The sequence below is a fragment of the Tamandua tetradactyla genome, chromosome 16, assembly GCF_023851605.1.
Source record: "Tamandua tetradactyla isolate mTamTet1 chromosome 16, mTamTet1.pri, whole genome shotgun sequence".
NCBI classification, from domain to species: Eukaryota; Metazoa; Chordata; class Mammalia; order Pilosa; family Myrmecophagidae; genus Tamandua; species Tamandua tetradactyla.
Genome location: NC_135342.1, coordinates 51,145,918 through 51,169,356, shown reverse-complemented (window position 1 = coordinate 51,169,356; position 23,439 = coordinate 51,145,918). Strand labels below are relative to the sequence as shown.

At 52.5% G+C, this 23,439-nt stretch overlaps 2 protein-coding genes across 6 annotated transcripts; one reads left to right on the top strand and one right to left on the bottom strand.

Moving 5' to 3' along the window:
- Positions 1 to 1,963: 1,963 nt before the first annotated feature.
- On the top strand, positions 1,964 to 14,669 carry DOK4 (docking protein 4). Of its 5 annotated transcripts, none has more exons than XM_077132541.1 (8): positions 1,964 to 2,002; positions 7,482 to 7,727; positions 11,338 to 11,445; positions 11,588 to 11,702; positions 11,986 to 12,105; positions 12,220 to 12,409; positions 13,052 to 13,190; positions 13,360 to 14,669. In XM_077132541.1, exons 2-8 carry the CDS (start codon positions 7,662 to 7,664, stop codon positions 13,717 to 13,719), a joined length of 1,098 nt encoding a protein of 365 aa, XP_076988656.1. In that variant the 5' UTR covers positions 1,964 to 2,002; positions 7,482 to 7,661; the 3' UTR covers positions 13,720 to 14,669. The 5 variants fall into 5 exon arrangements, with proteins under 5 accessions (XP_076988656.1, XP_076988655.1, XP_076988658.1 ...); XM_077132540.1 differs by lacking the exon at positions 1,964 to 2,002 and adding an exon at positions 2,509 to 3,169; XM_077132543.1 differs by lacking the exon at positions 1,964 to 2,002 and having other exon boundaries at positions 7,394 to 7,727; positions 13,360 to 13,483; positions 13,601 to 14,669.
- A 478-nt stretch (positions 14,670 to 15,147) lies between these two features.
- POLR2C (RNA polymerase II subunit C) lies at positions 15,148 to 22,783 on the bottom strand. The gene is made up of 9 exons (XM_077132544.1): positions 22,621 to 22,783; positions 22,399 to 22,448; positions 20,768 to 20,836; positions 20,583 to 20,635; positions 17,914 to 18,042; positions 17,427 to 17,478; positions 17,047 to 17,215; positions 16,825 to 16,899; positions 15,148 to 16,202 (listed from the first exon to the last, which is right to left on the bottom strand). The coding sequence occupies exons 1-9, from the start codon at positions 22,704 to 22,706 to the stop codon at positions 16,058 to 16,060; spliced, it is 828 nt and encodes a 275-aa protein (XP_076988659.1). The 5' UTR covers positions 22,707 to 22,783; the 3' UTR covers positions 15,148 to 16,057.
- Between the last annotated feature and the right edge of the window lie 656 nt (positions 22,784 to 23,439).

Genomic DNA, 23,439 nt, shown 5'->3' with positions numbered 1-23,439 from the left:
AAGTAGAGAGAGAAATTCTTCTTTCTGACTGCTAAAATCAGTTCTCCCTTTAAGGACTTCAACCGATTTGGATAAGACTTCTCACCATGTTGAAGGCAATCTCCTTCGTTGATTGTAGATGCAATCAGCCATATATGCAATCAATTTACTGATGATTTAAATGCACAAGATATCCTCACAGTAACAATCAGGCTAGTGGTTGCTCGACCCAATAATTGGACACCATAACACAGCCAAGTCCATATCAGAATCTCAAAATGAAAAGTTAAAAAATGAGTTGGCATATTTAGATGACAATAGATGGAGAGTGGATTGAGCAACAATTATCAAGATTAGAGAATGAAGAAGTTTGGGAAGCTGAACTTAGAGATGTCTTTTTACTGGGAAAATTCATTTTTCTTATTGGTCAAAACTCCTCCAGAGTTTTCTGGCAGTAAAAAAAAAAAAAGTTTGCTGTGATGGATCAAGTGTTGGGGGTTTTATTGACTGTGGTTTGAAGCAGAGCAGGCAGGGTCAAGTTTGGAGGATGCATGGGTCAGGAAGTTGAAACCCCAGCCAGTTTGACCAGTAGGCACTCGGCAGCCAGCTCCTCCCCCAGCAGTCTGGGGCTGGTTAGCTCCAGCCCAGGGCTGACGGAAGCCCCCTTCCTGGGCTAAGACCTGCAGTGACCATCCAGGGAAATTTTGGGGGGAAGGGAAGCAGCCCCTTTAGGAGATATCTCCTGGCAAGGCTGGGCAAAGCTGGGGCCCAGGTCTCTTGGAGGCAGGAGTGTGAACGGCTTCGGTGAGTGCTGCGGCTCTTGATGCCTCATTGCAATTAGGCTTATCCCTCTGGGAAGTCTGGACAAAAGTTGTACAGGATTCCAGTTGCTCAGGTGTGGTTTTTTGTTTGGGCTTGCATGTATGGTCTAAAGCTGTGATTCTCAAATATAATTCACATCGGAATCACCGGGGAGCCTGTTGAAACACAGATTGCTGAGCGCCACCCCCAGAGATTCTGATCACATAGGTCTGGGGTGGAAACTTCCCAGTAAGTTTCGGGGGGGGGGGGGGGGTGTGTGTGCTGCTGCTGCTGCTGCTGGTCCTGGACCACACTGTGAGAACCACTGGTGTGAAAGGGGGTAGACATATAACTAGAGGGGTGAGGCTGTCCCTCCAGAAGGGAAGTAAGTGCTAGGCAACTTCCCCCGTCCTTGCCTGGCAGAGCTGGGGAGGCTCCTGGTTTATGACCCTGCACAAGCCTGAGGGTGGTCAGGTGAGTAGGTGGTTGGATGGTGGAGACTGAGGGGATGACCGAGGGGAATGGGGGTTTGGACTTGAGGGCAATCTCGGAGACCAAGAATGGGAGGGCCAGTAGAAAGCCAGGGAAGTGAAGGAGAGACTGGCAGACAGTTAGTGGAGCTGATGGGTCTGGGATAGAGGCAGCATTGGTAGTGCGGGGGGGGGGGGGGGGGGGCGGGGCGGCACATGGGGCTATTAGGAGGTGGGGGTGGTGCTGGGGGAGGGTAGGATGTGAAGGACCCAGGGAATCTTGTAGGGGCTAGGGGAGTAATGGATGTATATGAGGTTTCTGAGCAAGTTGCGGGGGATGGAGGGGGGATTGAAATTTAGGGTCCGGGAAGCAATGAAGAGCTCAGTGTTCAGTAGCTGAGGGGCAACTTGAAATTTGGAGCCCAAACAGGGACCGTCAGAAGGCGACGGACGAGGGACGCGGGAGAGATCGCGCCGGAAGTGCGTGCCCCGCGGCTCGGAGGAATACGGCGGGGGCTGGCGGCCAGGAGGCGGTGCCGTGAGGCGGGGCGGGGCGGCGCGGGGCGGCGCGGGGCGGCGGGACCGGGTGGTGGAGGGAGCGGAGTCCCAGCCTCAGCCCCGGCCCGGCGGCCGCGCCTCCTCGCCGTCCCCACCCGGAGTCCGGCGCCACCGCGGCCGCGCCTTGACGCGGGCATGAGACTGCCCCGCGGCCCCGCCGAGCGAGCGCCCCGAGCCGGTACCGCGGCGCCCAGGTAAATGGGGTGGCGCGCCGTGCGAGGTGGAGGTTGGGAACTCGGGGGAAACCTAGGTCCCGTGGGACGCTGGGCGACTGCCACACCTGGAGACCCTCAGCTACCTCTTGGGATCTCAAGTAACCACCCTCCAATCCCATGGAACCGTCCTACTCGGTGGGAGACCCGACCCCAAAAGCCAGCCCGAGGCCCCTGTCATCCCCTGAAGCTTTAGGCAGCTCGGCTCCCCTTCCCACGGGGGCGTCCCGAGCCAGGTAGAGACCTGCCCTCCCCCACACACACACCCTGTCAGAGAAGCGCCAGATACCTGTGCTCCCTGACCCCAGCCTGCCACCTAGAGGGGCATAACCCCTATTTTCTCCACCAACCGCCCCCTACCCTCGCACCCCCTCCTGCAAATGCCATTCCTACCCCACAGCCAAAACTCAAGGTCCACTGACCTGTGTCTTTGAACCTTTCTCACCCGGCCATGGGATCCTGCCCTCCTTCTCCCCAGGGCCTGGCACAGCTCTGTTTCCAGTTTAACACTTTCTGTCACCACGAAGGTGTATGAATGGAGGCTGGACGCCTGGGTGATGTGGACAGAGCAGGAACTGGGCGCAACCGGTCCATCCCAAGCGGTGGGTGGACAGCGGTTGCCAGAGCACTTGCATGGAGGGTGTGGGCTGTAGGATCTGGTCAGCCCTGAGAGGGGGCACCGCAGCAGTTGGGTACTGAGCTTATTTAGAGCACATTCTTTTTCTGTCCCTTTCTGAGGGATGTGTCTCCAGCTCAGGCCATTCCTGGTCCTCCACCCAGGAGGCGTCCCAGGAGCTAAGCCCCCTCCCTCCCAGATGCTGACCTAGACAGGCTAGGTGCTGGCTGCTCCTAGCCCTTCCCCACGGGCATGGCAGGGGGCTGGGCATGAACTCACCCAACAACCCTGGCCTAGGTGGGACTGCTGGGCTGGGCCGCAGTGTCAGCAGCGCTCTCTCTTGAGGCAGCTTTGAGCCAGACTGTGGATCTTGGGCCCGAATGGTCATCCAGTAAACAGCAGGTTGCTGGCCGTAACAGTCAGCACCCAGAGAAGCCCTGAGACCCAGGAAGGCAGGAGCCTGCCGCTGCTCACACACTCCTGGAAGCCGAGCTGGGTCTGGCCAGACCGACACTGGTGGAGGTGGGAGAAAGGTACAAGGAGAACCGATCCCAGAGAGAATTATGTGCTCAGTCCCCAAATATGCATTGTGCCCCTACTCTATGCTAGGTACCTTTACAGGCACTGGAATGGAGCTAACTAGACAGACAAGACCCAGCCATCAGAGAGCTGACATTCTGAGTGCATGGGAAGGGCACAGAGAGCAGCCTGGTAACCAGTGGACAGATGCAAGAACAAGGAAAAGCTGTAGTGATCGGTGTGATGAGGACAGTAGAAGTGGATGTTGTGATAGAAGGAGGCAGATTGCCCAGGGTATTCAGGGAGGGCCTCTCAGAGGAGGTGGCATTTGGGCAGGGGAACGAGCTTTGTGACTGTCCGAGGGAAAAGAGTTCCAAGAGGGGGAACAGCAAGTCCAGTGGCCCTGTGTGGGAAGGAGTTTGGCATGTGAGGGACAGGAAGAAGCGTTGCTGGGTTTACTGAGCAGGGACAGATGAGACGGGAGAGATAGGTGAGGAGCAGGGAGAGAACAGAGTGTTGGTGGCGTAGGAGACACTGCACCACTATTTTCAGACTTCAGGGCCAGAGGACTGTGGTTGTTCAGATGTCCCCTCCCCCCACCGATCTCTCTGCCCCTATCCGGTTTTTTTTATCTGTCTTTGCCACCTACCTTGGATGAGACCTGCAGTGTTTCAGGTGGTGGCCCCTTGTGGGGGTAGGGCATGGGGGAACAAGCTCCCTATTCCCCCCTGATGACAATCAACTGGGGGAGAGAAGGCCAGCCTGGCAGGTGATGGGAAATGTCACTGGTGCTGGAGAGAAGCCTTCTGATAGGATCTCCGCCAAGGGGTGGGCTCAGTGAGATGATGGCCAGGTAGGGCCTCCCTGAAGCTCTGATAAGATCCGATCTGTCATGGGGTGGGGAGGCCCAGCAAGCAGGCAGCCACTCCTGCTCAGTCATTGGCTGCCAACCACAGCAAGTAGCGTTTGTTCTGGAGCCAAAGCCTCCAGGCAGAATCCAGGTGCAGGGAGGAAGGCTCGGAGTGGCTGTCCCATGGGGCAGGTGGGCAGGGAGGGACCAGCCTCGCCCCTCTGTTGGGCACCAGGGAGTCTGCCGCACCCTCCCCAGCAGGACACTTGCTCTTCCTGGGGAGAGGAGCATTTCAGAGCCTGTTTTTTTGTTTGTTTGTTTGTTTTTTCTGAAAGGAGCCAGTGGTCTCTAGTTAAGCAGCTGTGTTGATGCCAGGCTGGGAGGAAGAACGCGGGTCCTTGCTCCCCGCTGCATCACGGGAGATGCTGCTGGAAATCCTGCTTAGTTTCTCAGGCTGCTCAGAGCTAAGCTAGCAGGCCTGATGCTGGGGAAGGGCCCGGAGCCCCCAGGTCCTCTCAAATTAGTGGGCCATTCTCTGCAGCAGGCGGTTGAGAGGACAGAGCTGGTGGTGGCTCAGGAGCAATGGGGATAGTGCTCCTATGGCCAAATAAGTCCAGTTCCTGGCCTGCTGAGGCGTCAGTGCCCTCCCTGCCCCCTCCAGTGCTCTATTGGGCCTACAGAGACTCAGCTGGGGGCTGCCTCTCTTGCTAGAGTTCAGCCTTTCTGGGGGTGTGGATTGGTCCTGGCTCCCCCCATCGCGACCTTGATCCTATTGCCCTGCAAATTTTGAGTGACGTTTCTTTCCTGAGACCACCTGCTGGCCTATCTCCTTCCTTCCGGCCTCCTCAACCTCCTTTGCTGTACGATTTTTGGCCCCAGGCTGGGTCTAGCCTCTAGCAAACCTCAATAGGAACTAAGTGTGGCCAGGAGTCCCTGGAACTCTGGTCCAGAGTAAGTCACCAGGCTCTCTGCCACCTAGGCTCCTCCACAAAGGTCACTCTTCCCGTTGGTTTGTTTCTGGGGGATTGATTCTAGGGGCTGGGGCATACAGGTGGGCTGTGGTTCCTATGGGCAGACAAGGCAGGTGTACCCTAAGAGCTGGGTGGCCGCAGGTGGCAGGGAGCCTCGAGACCACTGATGCCCCAACACACATTGCCAGACCTGAGTCCCTCCTACCCATCCCTGGGGGGGCCCCGTGGAAGATGACCCGCAGGAAGGAGCAGGCCTGTATTGGGCAGGTTTTTGGGTTATGATGGCTGCATAAGCCCCATGGAGGAGGGGAACGATGCATGATTGAGCAGCAGCTTTTGGGGGTGGGGAGAGAACCAAAAACTACCTGTGGAATTTTTGCAGCAGAAGCTCTGGGTCCAAAGTAGGCAGGCAGGCAGGCATAAGCTCCTGGACTCAGTATTTGGGGTAAAGTGCCCTCTGGATTCATTTCTTCATTTAAAGCCGGTGGGTTCATCTTCATTTGAAAAAAAAAATTACCAATGGGGAAACTGAGGTATAGAGAAATTAAGTGGCTTGCTCAGAACCAACAGCCAGCTGGATTCAAACTCTGCAAGCTCGGCCGTCTCTGCCAGTCCATGTGGCCTCCTGACTGTGCCACGTCTTAGGCCACCTTGGATGACCCCAGAGACACGGTTGCTACTGTAGGTGTGTTTTGAATGGGGCCTTCTGTCCTGTGGACCCACAGCCAGTGGCAGCCTGCTGTCATCCTCGTGGCCTTTGCTATGGGGGCAAGGCACCCCAGAGGTGGGAGTTGGGAACAGAACTGGGAAAATTGACCCATCTATGACTGCCAGAATCCAGTGTGGCAGGGCTGTTGGGGTCAGTGCCAAGGAAGGGACCCCAGACCTTACAGGAGGAAAACATCATGGGAGGGGCTTCTCTTAGAAGAGAAGGAGTGAATGGGCAGAAAGGGAGGGATGCTGGGGAGAGCCACCAGGTGGAAGTGGGACAGGGGAGCATTGCCCTTTCAGCCCCTTCCCTTGTTTGTATGTGTTCGCTGGGGTAGCCCCATCTGTTCCTTGTTAGGTACTTACCAGACAGGCCTCCAGGAGATTAATTAATGCCAAGCTGCTGGCAGATCCAGCAGCATGCCTACCCCACAACCCCATCCTGGCAGCTGAGATGCCTGGCGAACTCCAGAAATTCTCCTCCATTCTGACCCAGCAGTCCTGGAGATGCAGGCGGCCATGTTGCTGGCACAGCCCTGCTCCTGAGGTTGGATAACAGAGAGGGCTAAGGTGGTGGCAGGCAGTCCCCTGAGTCCACCTCCATCACCCACCTCGAATCTTCTCACCCATCTCTGGCTGTGCAGTGGACTTGCTGTGTGACCTTAGCCATGTTGCTTACCCTTTCTGGGCAACTTTCTTTCTCCCATATGCCAGATTCAGGTTTGAATTGGGTCATCGCTAAGATCCCCCCTGAGTCTGAGACTTTATCTGTTGACCTACCTGATTCTCTTGCCCTGCAAATACCCCATTTCTGGCTCCATGTTGAGCTCTGCATGGTCCTCCACGCTGTCTCCTATAGGCCTGGGCTGTGTCCTCTGCCCGAGGCCCTAGTTCACCCTGTAATTCACTCCTGCCTATGGTCAGGACATGGAGGCCCTGCCTGGCCTGGCCAGGCCCCGTGGCTTGTTGGGTGTGGGCCCTGCCCTCACACAGTGACCCTGTCTTCCCAGCACTAGGGTGTGGCGTCTGCTTCCCCTGTGGCTACCTCCAGCTGGCCCGGCACATTCCACGGGCTTATCTGGGGGCCTGCCCTGCTGGACTCTGTCCTCACACCCAGGAAGTAGCACCTAGAAGAACTGTCGACTGATACTTTCCAGGGGCTGGGGGCAGCGGGCAGGGCCCAAGTAGGTTTAAGGAAGATGATCCTCATGTCTGGGGATGGAGAGAACAAATACAGGGCAGGGTGAGGTAGAGGGATTCAGGGCTCTGCTGAGACTGACCAGGCCAATAATCTCTAACGTCACCCAGACGCCGGACTCTGCGCCATCTCCCGGGATCTCCCTTCTCTGGCTTTCCCTTGGGGACTCATGTGAACGGGTTGGGGCCTGGTTTGGGGCACGTTGTTCTAACTCTGCCTCAAAGTTGCAATAGGCGAATTTGCCACCTGGGCCCGAGGAGCTGAGGGGCAGCAACTCCTGGAGCACAGCCCGGGCCTCGCGTCCACTTCCCTTCTGCACCCCCACCTCCACAGCGAGAGCCGGAGCCAACCCTCACAGGAAGGGGTTAACCGTCAGCCATGAGGGAGGGGACTGGGCTGGACCATTTTCCTCCACAGCTGCCTCCACCTCGGTTTTCCTGAATGGTTCTGTCGTCCTGGGGTGGGGAGGGAAGGGAAGGAAGAAGGGCGGGCAGAGGGAGGGAGGCGTGTGGGAAGAGGAAGGAAAAAAAGAGAGCGAGCCAGCGAGGGGCAGAAAAAGATGTCACTGTCTCTAACCTCCCTGTCATTTTTCTCTCCAGCGGGCTCCGGGCGCAGGAGCAGCTAGAACAATGCTGAGGCGGTCGAGGTGAGCGCGGCCCCGCGCGGCAGCCCCGACGGAGCGTCTCGCACAGGTGATCGAAGGAGCTGGAAACGAGGCCACCTGGGCAGCCCCCTCCGCGCCTCCGCCAGCCCGGTGCCCCGAAGACAGCGGGGGAACCATGGCGACCAATTTCAACGACATCGTCAAGCAAGGCTATGTGAAGATGAAGAGCAGAAAGCTGGGGGTGAGCGACCCTCCACGGGGCCCCCCGAGGGATGGGGAGGAGGGACTCGGGTCTGGCGACGTGTGTCGGGGCGTCGGTGGTCTCGAGGCTCCCTGCCAGCCGGCCGCGGGCATGTGCCTGCTGCAGCCCCCGCCCCGGCAGGGCTGGCTGCCATCCCAGCGGCTGGGCCAGCGGTGGCGCGGCCGATGGGCAGGCGGCTCCCCTGCTATTGTTGAAGTTGTCGCCGGAGCAGCAGCAGCCCGAGCAGCTGGAAATGCTGGGCTGTCTCTGAGCTGAGTGCCAGCCAGCTCCTCACTTCCCCTGGGCGCCTCTCCTTTCTGTCGCCTCCCCTCTTCTCTCCTCCCTTCTCCTTGCTTCTTTTCTTTTAATCGTCTCCCCCCTACTTCCGATGGCTGCTGTGTGCAGATATTTTTGGTTGTTTCTAATGTTAAAGAAGTGTTTGAACAGGAGACTGGTTGATTGGGGGTGGGGACTTGGGGGTACAGATGCAGATATTTATGCAGTTTGTAAATGAGAGCCTGTGGCTCTGGGACAGGCTGTTTTCCTTCAAGTTGTTGGCTGGCCGCTGCGTGCTGGCTGGGTGCTTGGCCCCTAAGCTGGGGGCTTGGACAGGCCCGGTCCCTGCTGGATGGCACCCTTTCCCATCCCCTGAAGGCCCCCTACTGGTGAAGCCTCTCCAGAAGACATAAGCAGGGACCCCAGGGATCAACTTAATGTTCCTGGTGAGTTAGTTGTCCAAGAGCTGTCGCTGTGGTCTCCCTGACATAGTGAGGCCTCCGTGGCTGTCCTCCCCCTCCCCCCAATAGGAAGGAAGCCCTGGCGACCTTGGTGGCCCAGATCTTAATGGTTCACCTGGGGCTCTGCCCCTCCCTCTTTCCTTCCCCCATTGCCTCCCTAAATGGTTGATGAGCACTCTGACTGCGGGAGGCTTCCTGGCTCCCTGGAAGTGGGGGAGTCACAGAGGATGAGCCCTGGAGGAGCAGGGCCCCAGTGCCCACCCCTCTGCCTGGGCACCAGGCTTGCAGGGCTGGCCTTGGAGGGGGATGGTTCTGGCGCGTCCCCACCTCCTGTGGCCCCGAGGGCCTCATGAGAGTGTGTTCTGGCCAGGCAGGAGGTGGCCCCACTGCAGGTGGGTGGGGGAACAGGGCTGAGCTGCTGGGCTTGTTTAGAATCTCATCTGGATTTGACTTTGTAGCCCAGCCTTGGGGGAGATTGCGCCCCGGCAGCGCAGCCACTTAGCCTTCCTCTGAGAGAGGATTGAGCCTCCTGATTCAAGAGAGCACAGAACAAAGAGAGAGGCTGAGGGCGGCCCAGGTGGGGGAGGCTGAGGCAGTAGAAGCCCAGCTTCTAGCAGCATTCATCGGTCCTCTGGCCCCGGACCTGCAGGGACTCAGGGGCCAGTTGAGCTGAGGCCCTGTCCAGGGCAAAGCTTGCCAGGAAGGCACAGGCCAGAGGGTGGGCATCAGATCTGTTCCAGGAGACCTGGGAACCCCAGAAGCTGACAGGTGGGTATGGCCAGGGCAGGTGTTAGGAACACGTAGGCACAGCCAGGATAGTTGTTGGGGGCTGGGGCATGACTAGACCCAGTCTGGGGTGTCTTCCCCCCCCGGGAATCCAGCTCATTCTGCAGACCTGAGCCTCAGTACCCCTGATGCAAAGGGCTGCACTTACCCCAGAGCAGTCATTGTCTCAGCCCACAGAAATGAGGGGAGGAACTGAAAGAGATCAGAAGCTGTCCCCTACCTGCTAGCGCCTTCCTACCTCCAGTGGCAGAGCTGTGTCAGAGTTTCTGAAGCACTGCTCCAAAACCTGTAAGAGTAGGGCTCTTGGGTGCAGTGGCTCCCTGGGGGGGTGCTGCATGTGTGTGTATCCTGTATCCTCAGGCCCCCAGGCCTCCTGCCCCTGAAGCTGCACACCCCATGGGGTTCATTCTTGCAGGGTGGGTCTGCCTTGTCAGCTTTCATTCAGCTGTCCTGCCATCATCCCATCATTGTCCCTTCATATGGTCACTTATTTGTTCAGCAAAGCTTTGTTAAGGAGGCTACCAGGATGTGAGTGAAGAGTCTGAGAAAAAGTCACTATCTCAAAAAGGGGGTTCCCTGGCTGGGAGAGAGCTGAGGTCTGCTGGGGTTTAGCTGGATGGGCAAGAGGCTGAGCCAGGGGCAGGGGCACAGGGGTGGACATGCCTCCCAGGGTCCCAGACAAGAGCCAGAAATGGCCTGGCTCTGAGACCCCCAAGACTAGGCCTGATCACACCTCGGCCCCCTACCCCTGCCCCTGGCTGTGCCCACCTGGAGTGGCCCCTGGGATGGGGACTGCCTAGGCCCACTGTGTCCTGGGACCCTGCTGCCGTGGTCCTCGTGCGTGGCTTGGCAGGGCTTAGGGGATGCTATGGCCATGACGCAGAGGCTTCTCTCACTGCCTCTGCTCTGGGGCTGGCCCTTAGTCTCCCTATGGTTTGCCAGTAAGAGGAGCACTGCCCTTCAGAGGTTTCTAGGGAACAAGCTGCCAGTCTTCTGGAGTGCCTACTGAAAGGAGTAGTTGGATTCCACTCACAGACTTTGGGTTGGAAGAGAGCCTGAGTGGGAGGGAGGAGACCAAGGAGGGAAGCGTCAGTACTACAGATAGGCAGCCGGGGCTACCCTACAAGGGGTCTGAAAGCCAATTTGCCCACTTAGCCCTAGAGAGTGGTTGGTGCCACCCTCCCTGGGGAGGGCCTTGCTCTAAAGAAGTCCATGAAGCAATAGAGAATATAGATGGCTTAAGATTTAGTCACTGGCATCAGCTGGGATGAGGAGAGAGCCGTGCCAGGGAAGGCACTGTGCCCTGGGGATTACACCAGGTTCTTAGTTCTGACTCTTTATACCTGAGAGCCTCTGATTTCCCACCTGGCACAAGAAACAGCCCCAACAACGTGGCTTGGCTGGTAAGAGAATGGAAAGAGAGGGTGAAAGGTCCTGGAGATGAGCACAGTTATCAACACCGGAGAGCCAACACCCCTGCCCCTGGCCCTGAATAAAGGCTGTGGTGATGTGCAAGGCTGCAAGTAGACAAGGGCTGGTCACTGGCCCTGGAGCCCTGGCCAGAATGTCAGGCCCAGTGGGGTGGGGGTGGCAGTTCTGGAGGAAGACAACCCGTGTTTGAATAGCGGCTCCACCATTTATTAGCTATTACTTAACTTTTTGGTGCCTCAGTTTACCCATCTATAAAATGGGGGTAATAACAGAACCAACATAAGAGTGATTCTGGGGATTTCCTTTACAAAATATTGTTAACAAAAAGTACAAATAGGAAATGCTTGATAAATATTGGCTGTTAAACTCAAGAGCTATGCTGTAAATAAATGGCAGCTTAGGAGAGCACTCTTTGTAGAACAGCCCTTCAGGACCAGCCAGGCAATGACTACCTTTTTGATTTGGGAAAGAGGCCTCTGCTCCAGGGAGGCATCTCTGCTGATGTCTGCCACCCTTGGGTTTTCTCCTGGCCTGGGGCTCCCAGGAGGGCTGTGTGGAACTGCCCCCTGTGGCCAACAGGGTTAACTGCAGTGCCCTGATGGCTGGGGTGGGAGCGGTTCAGCAAGGCCTGATACCCCTGCCACCTTGCCCCACAGATCTACCGGCGATGCTGGCTGGTATTTCGGAAATCTTCCAGCAAGGGGCCTCAGCGGCTGGAGAAGTATCCAGATGAGAAGTCAGTGTGCCTCCGAGGCTGCCCCAAGGTTAGGTAACCTGGGCCCTAGCATCCCAACTTGTAAGCGAAGATGATTTGCTTTGAGTATGGTGTGTCCGTGAGTGTGCAGGGGGGATTCCAAGCGGGGAGATGCTCAAGCCTGGCTGAGTCCTTTGTGGTGGCTGCCCCAGGTGACCGAAATCAGCAATGTCAAGTGTGTCATGCGACTCCCCAAGGAGACCAAGCGGCAGGCAGTGGCCATCATACTCACGGACGACTCGGCCCGGACTTTCACCTGTGACTCAGGTGAGCAGCCTGGGCTGCAGGCCTCCCCTGGGACAGTCATGGCCAGGTGGGAGGAGGCAGAGTTGGGCTGGCTTTGGCTGGGGATAGATATGCATGGGTCAGGGGGACCTTAGAGGGAACAGACCCCCAGGACTGAGATGGGGCAGGCAGACAGGATTACCTGGCCTGGCCTGCCCTTCCTGCCCTGCCTGGTGGGATTACTCAGGCTGAGGCAGATGGTGTGTCTGGTGGAGGTTGCTGGGGACCCTGAGCTGACAGCATGATGAGGGGCCATTTTCTCCAGAGCTGGAGGCGGAGGAGTGGTACAAGACACTGTCCGTGGAGTGTCTAGGGTCGCGGCTCAATGACATCAGTCTGGGGGAGCCAGACCTCCTGGCCCCAGGGGTACAGTGCGAGCAGACAGGTAAGGCCTGGTGCTGGAGCTGGAGGAGGGGAGGAGCAGGGAAGGAGGTAGAGGTAGGGGACGGGGAGTCCTTCCACTGGAAAGCTCCAGGCCCCTTGTCCTCTCCCACATCAGACCGCTTCAATGTCTTCCTGTTGCCCTGCCCCAACCTTGATGTGTACGGCGAGTGCAAGCTGCAGATCACCCACGAGAACATCTACCTCTGGGATATACACAAACCCCGCGTGAAGCTCGTCTCGTGGCCCCTCTGCTCCTTGCGCCGCTATGGCCGGGATGCCACACGCTTTACCTTCGAGGCTGGCCGGTAGGACCCTCCCTCCTCCGGTACCTGTCCCACCATGGTCATGATGGTGGCTGCCACTCATGTGTCAGGCACTGTGCTAGGAGGTTAATTTATATATCTGCATAGCCATCCCAAGGAGGATGTAACATTCCCATTTTACAGATTGAAGAAGTTGAGGCTGTGAGGGGTAATACCCACAGCAGGTCAACAGCTGTTTACCAAAAGTCTAACTGCTTAGCTCAAGACTGCCCCTGACACCTGCTAGCACTCTGACTGTGGATTTAAGTCTGTTTCCCATCTGTCAAATAAGGATAATAAAAGTACCTGACCTCACAATGACCTCTGGAGCAAATCTGCTTCGATTTAATATAATCCTCTGTGTAACCTTTGCTAAACTACATAACCTCTATGCTTGTTTCCTCCTCTGTAAAATGACTTGAGAAAACTAATAATGAGGAAACTATAATAGTGCATAGACTAAATTGAATGGGTTGATATTTGGAAAGTGTTTAGACCAATGAGCACAGAGGAAATCCTGAGCTGTGTGGTCAGACCCAAGGGTCCGGGGCTGCCTTGGGGCTGGGGTGCAGACACAGCATGTGAAGCAGGAGAGCCCAACTGAGCATGAGCAGGAGTGGTGGGGTTTGCCTCCTGTGTCCCCAGGATGTGTGATGCTGGGGAAGGACTCTACACCTTCCAGACGCAAGAGGGGGAGCAGATTTACCAGCGGGTCCACAGCGCCACCCTGGCCATCGCCGAGCAGCACAAACGGGTTCTGCTGGAAATGGAGAAGAATGTAAGGGTGAGGCAGTGGGCATCTCAGTCCAAGGTACAGGGGAAGGATAGTGGGTGGGCAGGCCCTTGGGCCTACAGTCTGTCAGCTAATTTTTCAGCTAGTGTGGTAAGTCAGCTGTTTGGGTTTAAAGCACTGCCCCGAGAGCTAACAGGAAGTCCCCTTCTCTGCCCCACAGCTGCTGAACAAGGGCACGGAGCATTATTCGTACCCCTGCACACCCACCACCATGCTGCCGCGCAGCGCCTACTGGCACCACATCACGGGTTCACAGAATATAGCTGAGGCCTCCAGCTATGCCGGTGAGTCACCGTGGTGCCCCACATCCCCCTGCCAGGAGGCTGTGTGTTGGACAAGGCCTGCTGGGCAGGGTTCTTTTGACCTGCATTTGAGTCCTGAGCCTGCCTCTGTGCCCACAGGTGAGGGGTATGGGGCAGCCCAGGCCAGCTCAGAAACAGACCTCCTCAACAGATTCATCCTGCTAAAGCCAAAGCCCAGCCAGGGGGACAGCAACGAGGCTAAGACCCCATCACAGTGACAGCAGGGCTGGTGGGCACCAATGACTGCTGGGGGCTGCCAGTTGCAGGGCTGACTGCAGTGTACTGTGGGGCTGCTGGCCATTAGCCAAGAACCTGGAGCAAGGGAGCAAGCTGTCCCTTCCATGCCCTCCAGGGTGAGGATGGACCGAGGCAAAGGGCTGGCCACACCACCTGAGCATGTATGATGGGCTAGAGCTACTGTGGGACTATATACTGTAATGATTTTAATATATATGGCTTATGACATATTCTATATTGAGATTTCCCCTCTATCCCTCCTTGTCACCATAATCCTATGACCAGGCCCTGGTCAAAGCTGTTTTTGAGTGAGGGCAGCTGTTTTCCAGCCATCCTGCTGCCAGGATCTGCTCAAGCTATCAGGGCCAGAGGGGACAATCAGAACTGAAGGTTGGTATCTGGCCACTGGCTTTTCCCAAGAGCTCAGGGGCCAAGAACAGATGGCTTCTGAGTTGCTCTGGGCCCAGAGTGACACAGGAAGGATCCAAACTTCTACTGTGCTCATTAACAGCCTTGCACTTGGGTTTTAAGCAGAGGTGACATCTGGTTGACATCTCAGGTGAAAATCTGACTTTAAAATGTAATTTCTACACAGGCTCCTTCTTGCCTAGTGAGCTGAGAAGATGCCCTGGGGTGGGGTGCTGGTTACCTCAGCCAGGTGGTGGATGGAGAAGGGCCAGTCTCAAGCTCTTTCCCTGCCCCAGGCCAGGCCAAATCGGAAGACCTCAGCAGGTCTGCCGTGGGCAGCACCCCTGCTTCCCCTTTCACTGGCCAGGGCTGGACAATGCCCCAGCAGAGGGAACCCTTCTGCCCTGTTTGCTCCCCTATGGCCAGCCAGAAGCACTCGGAAACCAAGGACCTTCCCATTTCCCTTTCCCCACATGGTGCTGAGGCTCCCTGCTGAAATGCAATTAAAGCAATTGATTTTTTAGCTGGTATTTATTGACTACCGAGCAGAAGGGCTATCTTTCTAGTCACATCAAACCTTTGGTTGCGTGCTTTATTTTTTTTTATCTTTTTTTTTTTGTATGGGCAGGCACCGGGAGTCGAACCTGGGTCTCTGGCATGGCAGGTCAGAACTCTGCCTGCTGAGCCACTGTGGCCCACCCGTGCTTTATTTTATTAAAAAAAAAAAACAAAACTTTAAGATTTTGATTTGTGGGAATAGACCTTCTTGTAAATAACTGCTGTGTAAGTTGTGGCAGGAGGATGATAAAGCAAGAGGCCCCCTCCCCACAGAGCCCTGGAGCCAAGCTGGTGGCCACAGCTAGCTTGGCTCTGAACCTGACCCAGGACATGACCACCCAGAGGAATGAGCTAGCCTGAGGAGGGGAACCTGACCCAGAGGTTGTGGGGAGGGAGGTAGAGCTGGCTGGCTCAGCTGGTGGCACGATGATGCATGAAGGAGATTATGTTGTGCTCTTTATTGCCAAAAATAAAAACTTTTAAAAAGACAATTACTGTTAATCAATAAACATCCCTTCCTTTCTGTACTGAATCTCAGGTTTTCTGCAGGCTTCCCCTGCCAGGTAGCCTAATTTACTAGAGACAGTGCTAAGGGGTCATGGCCAGACATTTTCATTAAAGAGAAACAAAATATGAGGGAGGGAACCTGTGTCCCCCCACCAAAGTAAATAATCAGGCCCTTGGCGGTGAAGGAGGTCATAACTGATGAGTAGACAATGAAATAGTGCATTTATTTTGTGGGGGGAAGGGACAGCCAGGCCTAACACTATCCCAAAGAATGGCCTCTCAAATTAGGGACATTTGGAGATCAGAGTGATGCATCAAGCTGGCCCTGAGCAAGGGACCGAAAGGCTTTGTAGGCAGCCTGAACGAGGGTTTCAGCACCTAGTCCTACAACAGAAACCCATGGTACAACTGTGAAAACTTCTGAACAGATAGAGTCTAAAGAGTTGGGATGACCTTTTTAGGAGAAGAAGAGCAGTCCAGCCCTGTGATTCTCCACAGGGAAGCAGGATTGCCCCAAGGGCATATTAGGAAACAGGGTGGAAGGGATATTTTGGTTTCCAGGGAGCATTACTGGCATTTAGCAGGCGGGGGCCATGGATGCTTAATGTCTTCTAAAATACTGTCTTTCCTCAAATACCAGTGGCATCCCAGTAATCTATCTGTGGCCAAGAAAATCTGGAAAGGGCCCACCTTTCCCCATGCTTCCTTTCTGGTTGGTACTGATGCCCTGCCAAGAAGTCTGAGCAATGGCAGTCTAGATCTCAAAAGCTAGAAGAGTCACAGGAGAGACCTGAAATCCAGCTGCTGGCTTGGATCCCCCTTTTTGCTGAAACAGGCGAGCTGCAGTTAGTTTATGGTTAGCACATCACTCTGGATCTCATGGCTTAAATGGGTCTGTAAATCACTCAACTTCTTCTTCAATCCAGATAGGGCTGAGAGGACAATGGTTTCAGGGCGCAGAGAACCACAGGACTCCACATTGTAGTAAAACCTAAGAGGCGAGAGTCCAGTGAGAGCTGTCCACAAGAAAGGCTCGCCAGCCTGAGCTTCAGGCCTGGGTACCCCTTCCTTACTTCTGGGTCTTGACTCCTTGACTTTCCACCAGAAATTCAACCTTGCTCCAGGGTTGACCTTCCTTCACCCAAACTTCTCACACACAGTGGACCCAACCCACTTGGCTGAGGAGCTACCTCAAAAGAGATACTGGGAAAATCAAACAATTCTGTATGTATGTGGTCCACACTGAGGAGAAAGTAGCAAACCACATAAGCAGTGATCACCTGTTTAAAGTGCCATCATGGTCATCACTGTAAGACCCTGGTCAAAGTTCCTGCCCCTGGCTTGAACCTGAAGAGCCCCTTCTTTTGGTGTTGAAAATATCAGGAACAAGTTAGGTAACTGAGGGTCCCTTGTTTCCATAGTCACCAAAGGTGGGGTGGTAACCTGCCCCAGAATGTGCACACACACCATGGCTTAGCAATCACTGATTGCTCCTGAGCTTATGGGACGTGGGACGTGAGGGAGACATCTCCCTAACTCAAAGGGAGTTTGTCCCACACCCAAACTGGACATTCTTGTGCACTTTTTCTTCCAGTGTCAGATCATGGTCTTACCTCTCTGGCTTGCCGTTGGGGTCATAAGGAGCCTGTGACTCATCCTCATCCAGTTCCGAGTACTCACTCTTTGGCCTAAAGTCAAACACAGGTTGGCACAGGGCTGCTACTGCTGCTTTTAGGGCACTTATGTTCCTATTCAGCCTGTCCCATTGGCCACCAGGAGCCTTTTCTACCTCCACCCACCCTAAATGCCTGCCTTCACTGGCAGCAGGAACATACCATTCCTCTGGCTTGGGGTACACTGTGTGCCTCAAGGCATTGTCTGGATCATACTCAAAAGCCACCCCTGCAGTAGGGTTCCACTTGGCATGTTCCTTGCCAAAACCCTTTTTGGCATAGGCTCGAAGTCTCAGCTCTTGCCCCTTTCTGAGCTTGACGATGAGGATGTCTGTGGGGAGAGGTTTGAGTCAGTCAAGGACCAGGAAAGGCACAGTCCTCCAAATGCTAGCCTGGTGTGCCACTACTGACCACACACATCTGGAAAAATGTGTCGAAAGCCAGCCTACAAGAAAAGCAGGCAGTGCAGTGTGAGAAGCTGTGTCTGGTCTCTGCCTCCCTTCTAGCCTGCCAACTGCCACGTGGGGCAGTGTCTCCCTTACCGTCCTGCTCCACATAGTCATTGGGGTCATTGTCTCTGCTCCGTGACGTCACCTGTAGGGAGTGAAAGCAAGAAGTATTTATCCCTGGTCATCTCTTCAAGCAACCACCTCCCAGCACCTCCAGACTATCATCTGCCAGAACTAGGGAAAATCTACCCTGTAATGGGTGAAAGAAGTGCTTACAAGGACCCAATCTGTGCTTGTGGCTGGACCCCAACCCCCACTTCACAGCAATTTGATAGCTTTTCAGTCAGAACAATTCCATGGCTTTTAAAAGGGTTCATAGGTAACAGAGGGCACACAGCATCAACAATGCTTCTGCCCACCCCAGGAAGACTCCAGAATTAGTGCTTCCAGGCATCAGATTAGGACAGAGGGTAACACAGGGAAAGTCAGCGTCTAAAGACTCTGTCCCAATCTGGCCCATCTGGAGCCAGGAAGAGAAAAGGAAAGTTCCCAGCTAGGGAGGATGCTCTCAGACACTGACTGGAATAACCCGGGGGCTGTTGGAGATGAGGTCTCGAGATGTAACATGACGAGTCTGGTCTTCATTGCACCGGACATCAAGCGTGAACTCCACTGAGCACTCGGGGCAGAACTCTTCACACGTGCAGTCCTGCAGCAGGATGAGAAGAAGAATGGTCTGTAGGACAGATGGCAAAATCCTAACTTGGATCCCTTAAGTTTCCTCCTATGTAAACAGGGGCTGAGCTCAGTAGTCTCAAGCCTCTTGTGTGCTGTGTCAATCTGGTGCACCATTCTCAAGGGTAGTTCAAGTGCAGGCACTTCCCGGCTTAGAGACATCCTATACGCATACTGACACCCATGTTTCCTTCCCACCCCCAAACCTGGCAGGCCACCCCTAGGAGATATACTCCAAATATCTCACCCTGGCCCTTGGAGCACTCTCATCAGAGGACCACGACTATAAGCGAGAGAAGGATGCTTTCATACTCTCTAGGACAGCTTCCCATGAGCTAAGTGGACTAGCTTAGGAATGTAACCAACACTTAAAACACATCAATCCAGGGACCAGCAGGGGAAAATACAAGTTCAAATTCTAGACTATTAACCTTTCTTCAAAAAACTTTTACTATGGGAGATTTTGTATGAAGTAGAGAACAGTATAATAAACTGCCACTAAGTAACTACTGGCCAGCATTATTAATTACCAACATGTTGCCATTCTTTACACAATATACTTCCCATGTCAGGGTCTGTGTTGCAGTTTAATTTTCCCACGAAGAGTTACTGGAATACAATCAAGGAGACTGTTTCTCCCTCACAGCAGTGGGGAAAATACAACATCCTTCTGAAGTTTGCAACATGATGAGAGAACAACTAAAGACCACAACTGGTGGTCTGCAGTCACACATGGGTGAGGCAGGAAAGCAACCAGACCTTTGAGACCAAATCACTCCTTAGAGAGAAATAAGAAATGGAAGACTTAAGATGGAATGGAATAGTAGCACAACAATGTTTTAAACGTAATTAACACCACTAAATTGCGTATTCAGAAATGGTTAAAATGGCAAATTTTAGGTTTTATAGATATATACCTATAATCACAATACTTTTAAAAATGTAATGGAAGACAAAAACATGAAAAGGTACTCTCTCTGCCTCTTCAAAAAGAAAAAAAAAATGAAGAGAGAGAAGACTGTTCTAGATTAACAGGCTAAAAAGATAAAACAACCAAATGCAATCCATGAACCTTGGTTGGATTATAGGCCCACAGACAAAAAACAAACAAAAAACAACGAAGAATATTTTGGGGTCACCTGGGAAAATATGAACATAGACTATTTACTGACATTATGAATTAATGCTAATTTTCTTACATATGGCAACAGTGTTGCAGTTGTGTAGAATATCTTTATTCTCAGTATGACGACAGCATTACTCTTCATAGAAAACCTTTATTCTTAGAGGTGACAACAGTGTTGAGGTTGTGTACAATATCCTTATTCTTATGTGATGTGTGCTGAAGCAGTTAGGGGAGAAATGTTATGATATGTAACCTACCTTCAAATAGTTCAGCAATAATACGAACAGATACGAAAAACAAAGTAAATGTGGCAAAATATTAACTATGCGTACATACAGGTGAAAAGTAAATAGAGGTTTATTCTACATTTTCAACTTTCCTGTAGATTTGGAATTTTTTGGACAAATTTAAGAAAAAAAGAGGAACATACCATCTTTAATAAATATAATAGTGAAAAAAATGTAATGGAGGGAAATGGTTGGTATTAGGGTATACATATCTTATATAAGATATTATCAAACTGCTCTTCATTTGGTTGTACAACTGTCCCTACCAAAATCTGTGACATTTTATTTCTTTAAAAAAATCTGGAGATGTGAAGTAAATATGGCAAAATGTTATGATGGGACATTAATTAATAGGAACATCTTCATTTGTTAAACTACCTCCATAGTTTTCTGGATGTTTGAATGTCTTTTTAAAAATACATATAGACTTACAAGATATATTGAATTAGCCACCGCAGAAATGACATGCCCTTGGGAATATTAGAAAAGGGTCAATTCAGGATCACCCAAAGACATCATGAGCTAATAGTCTCAAATTACCTAATGCAGCCCTAGTGAAGGGAACCCAACCCAATCCCACTCTATCCCCAGTCTGACAAAGACCTTTTACTGCATCCTCTGGGAGAGCAAACGTACAGGTAGAGAGCAAACCTGCAGCACCTGCGGGGGAGGGGCATGAACCTGGCAGACACGAATAGCCAGTCCCTCAGGTGCAGTTCTTGTGGGACAGCTCCCAATCCTTCTGCTCCTCTCCTTCACCATCCCAACTTCCCATTGACTTCCTTTAGCCTCCTAAGCCTCCGTCACTGGGAAGAGAGGCCCTGGAATACAGAGTCTGAATAGCTCAGACTCTGAGAAGATACAGCCCTCACTCTTCAGTATAAATGAGCATTCTGGGGTATATACTATCCTCTTGTGTGGCTACCTAATGGGACTTCCTGATGCCCCCTGAGCCTACTGAATCTGAAGCCCTGTCAGAATTGAGGACCAAGCCCTGTCTCAGGTTCTTGACATATCCAGACTGTTGGGCAAAACCACTCTGAGAACTGTAGGTAGGCATCTCCCACTCTGCCTCCCCTTTTATTCAACCACAAAGCATACCCGGGAGTTCTGTAGCTTTTCCACAATGTCGTCACTTGTGAGGGGAATCAATCCTGGAAAACACAAAAAAAACACTTTAAAGGCTAAGCAGCCAACCCAAAAGGGAACCTAGAAGATGCCACGATGGATGCAAGTAAGGTTTCTACCAGGCACTGCACCCTCCAACACCCAAACCCAACACTCACCAAGCCTGTGAGCAATGAACTCATCATGAAGGACTGAGGAATTGGCATCAATCTGTACCCAGTCAATGGCTAAAAGTGAAGGAAACAGAGATGCAGTTTAGCCACCAAATTCAGCTACAGAATTAAGAGTAGTGGTTTGTGAGATTTAGAAATCACCTGCTATTTATTATATCATAGGTGCCTTGGCCAGGCTGCCAGAGACTGATCCTACAGCTCTAGAGTGGCCCAGGAATCTTCATTTTAACAAGACACACGGTGAATGTAATGCAAAGGGGTCTTTGTTATCACAAAAACAAAACATTGTCTTAGAGACTGGGAGTGGGAACATATTTCTTTGTGCTGAATACTTTCATGAGAAGCACTAATTTGCTACCCATGGGAACATGAATTCCAAAAACACAAATTATTTGGACATTTAAAAATTGGGTAAAACCTCACAGAAGTAACACAGACTTATGGCCCTTATCTCAGTTTATGAACTAGTGACCAGTTCACCCAATTTTGCACTTTATTAAATCAATTCATGTTAACTGAATTCCTCAACAGACAAGGCATACTAAGTATAGAACCCCATACCTTCTAATGAGCTAGTGGGAGGAAAAGGGCTCTATTCTCACATATACTTGTTTAAACACACGTTCATTCATTCAAATGAAGGGCCTAAACATGAGGAATGGGGTCAGAAGAAGGCCAGCCCTAGCCAGCCCTGACTTCCTTTGTCCTGCTATGCTTTCTACTGCTTCCCCAACCCAAGCCATTTGCTTCAGCCGAAAAAGGACCATAACCCAAGCTGTTCTGTTTCTGCCTCATTACTCCCCCTGATATACCCTTACCCTCCCCTCTGCCTGCTGAAATCCTGATTCTCCAAAACCCTAGCCTTGCCTGCCTTCCATGAGACATAAGCAATCACTCTCTCCCTTTGAACTCACTCAAAAAACTGTCCAAACCTCTCAAGGCATTTATCATATTTTGCCTTGTATTTTATTTGTGTGCACCTTGACTCTACTTCTAGCTTTGAAAATTCTTTGCAGTAGAGTCTTGAGATACCTTAACCTTTGTATTCTTGGCTGTGGCTTGGACTGTAGGAAGTACCCAATATTTGCAGAATTGAATTTGTGGAACAAGTGGCATTTAGACTCAGAATTCAGGCTGTATCATTAAGTCCAACTAGCACTCCATGCTCTGAGTTGAAGAAGTGATTGGTGCCGAGGTGGGAGATAAGCCACAAAATAACATTGTGGCTTATCACTTGGCCTGTTCATTTCACAATAGACTGCACACTGATGCAGTACCTATAACATTCTTCTTTTGCTTAAGCAAAACTCTGGGAGCAGACACTCAGAAAATTCTGTAGTATACTTGTCAATATATCAAGTACCTGGAAAACCAGAGCAGAAATCGAGTCTGTCCCCTCTAAATGCCAGTGTATATGGAACGGTGGACCTAAGTGACCCGTGAGAGTCAGGGAAGTGACCAACAGTGGCCAGGCCAAGGACATGGGGTTAGGTAAGTCTCCAGCATTGCTGTTTTCTCAGTGCTCCCAGCTATACCCCACCCTTACCCCCAGCCTCACCCAAGGGTTTGCAGCAGAAGCCCCATGGGTGGAGAGGCAATGTGGCCAAGTCGCTTACCTATTATAGGCACCTCGGCGATGAAGACCCTCCGAATAGAATTAGCCACCCTGAGGAGGGAAAATGAAGCAGGGTGAAGGCGCCGCCACGGCCGGCCCCACTTCCCAAGCGAAGACCCTGGCACAGGAGGTGCCAGTTCTGGAAGGATACGAGGTCCCCAGCCTCCCCTCCCTGGGACACTCTAGCACTAGAGCCTTCAGTCTCTTCCCTCCGCAGTCTTACGCCAAGTCCGTATTCTCAATGATGAACTTGACATTCTCGTCCGTGAGCTCGGTGATTCGCACCGTGGGCTGGTTGGCGTACGGCATTGCGCCTCGCAGCCGGCCCAGCCTCTGCCGTCAGCTCCGCGGCGTCTCAGCGGCCGCCCATACCGGAAGTCGCCTGCAGGCCCCGGCTACTTCCGCTAAGACGCGCTCACAGCGTCTCCTGCTGTTCGGAGACCAAAACTGCTCCGGGCCTGACTATCGAAGGAAGTTTTTGTAAATCCAACTGCTTCAAAACGCACCAGGTTCATTTCGCAGGGAAATTTGACATTGCCCCCAGTCCTGAATGTATATAGCTTTAAAAAAATTAATTTATTTATGATACATAACCGCATACAAACACAAACATTCTTATCATATGATCATTCCGTTCTTGTTATATAATCAATAACTCACACTATCACCACATAGTTGTACATTCATAATCATGATCATTTCTTGATTCCGCATCAATTCCGAAAAAACAATAAAAAGAAAACAGAAAAAAATTCATACATACCATACCCCTTACCCCTTCCCTTCACCGATCACCAGCATTTCAATCTACTAAATTTAACATTTGTTCCCCCTTATTTATTTTTAATCCATATGTTTTACTCATCTGTCCATACCGTAGATAAAAGGAGCATCAGACACAGGCTTTCACAACCACACAGTCACACTGCGACAGCCATATCATCATACAATTATCTTCAAGAAACACGGCCCGCCACTGGAGCACAGCTCCACATTTTCAGGCAGTTCCCTCCAGCCTCTCCATTACACGTTAACTAAACAG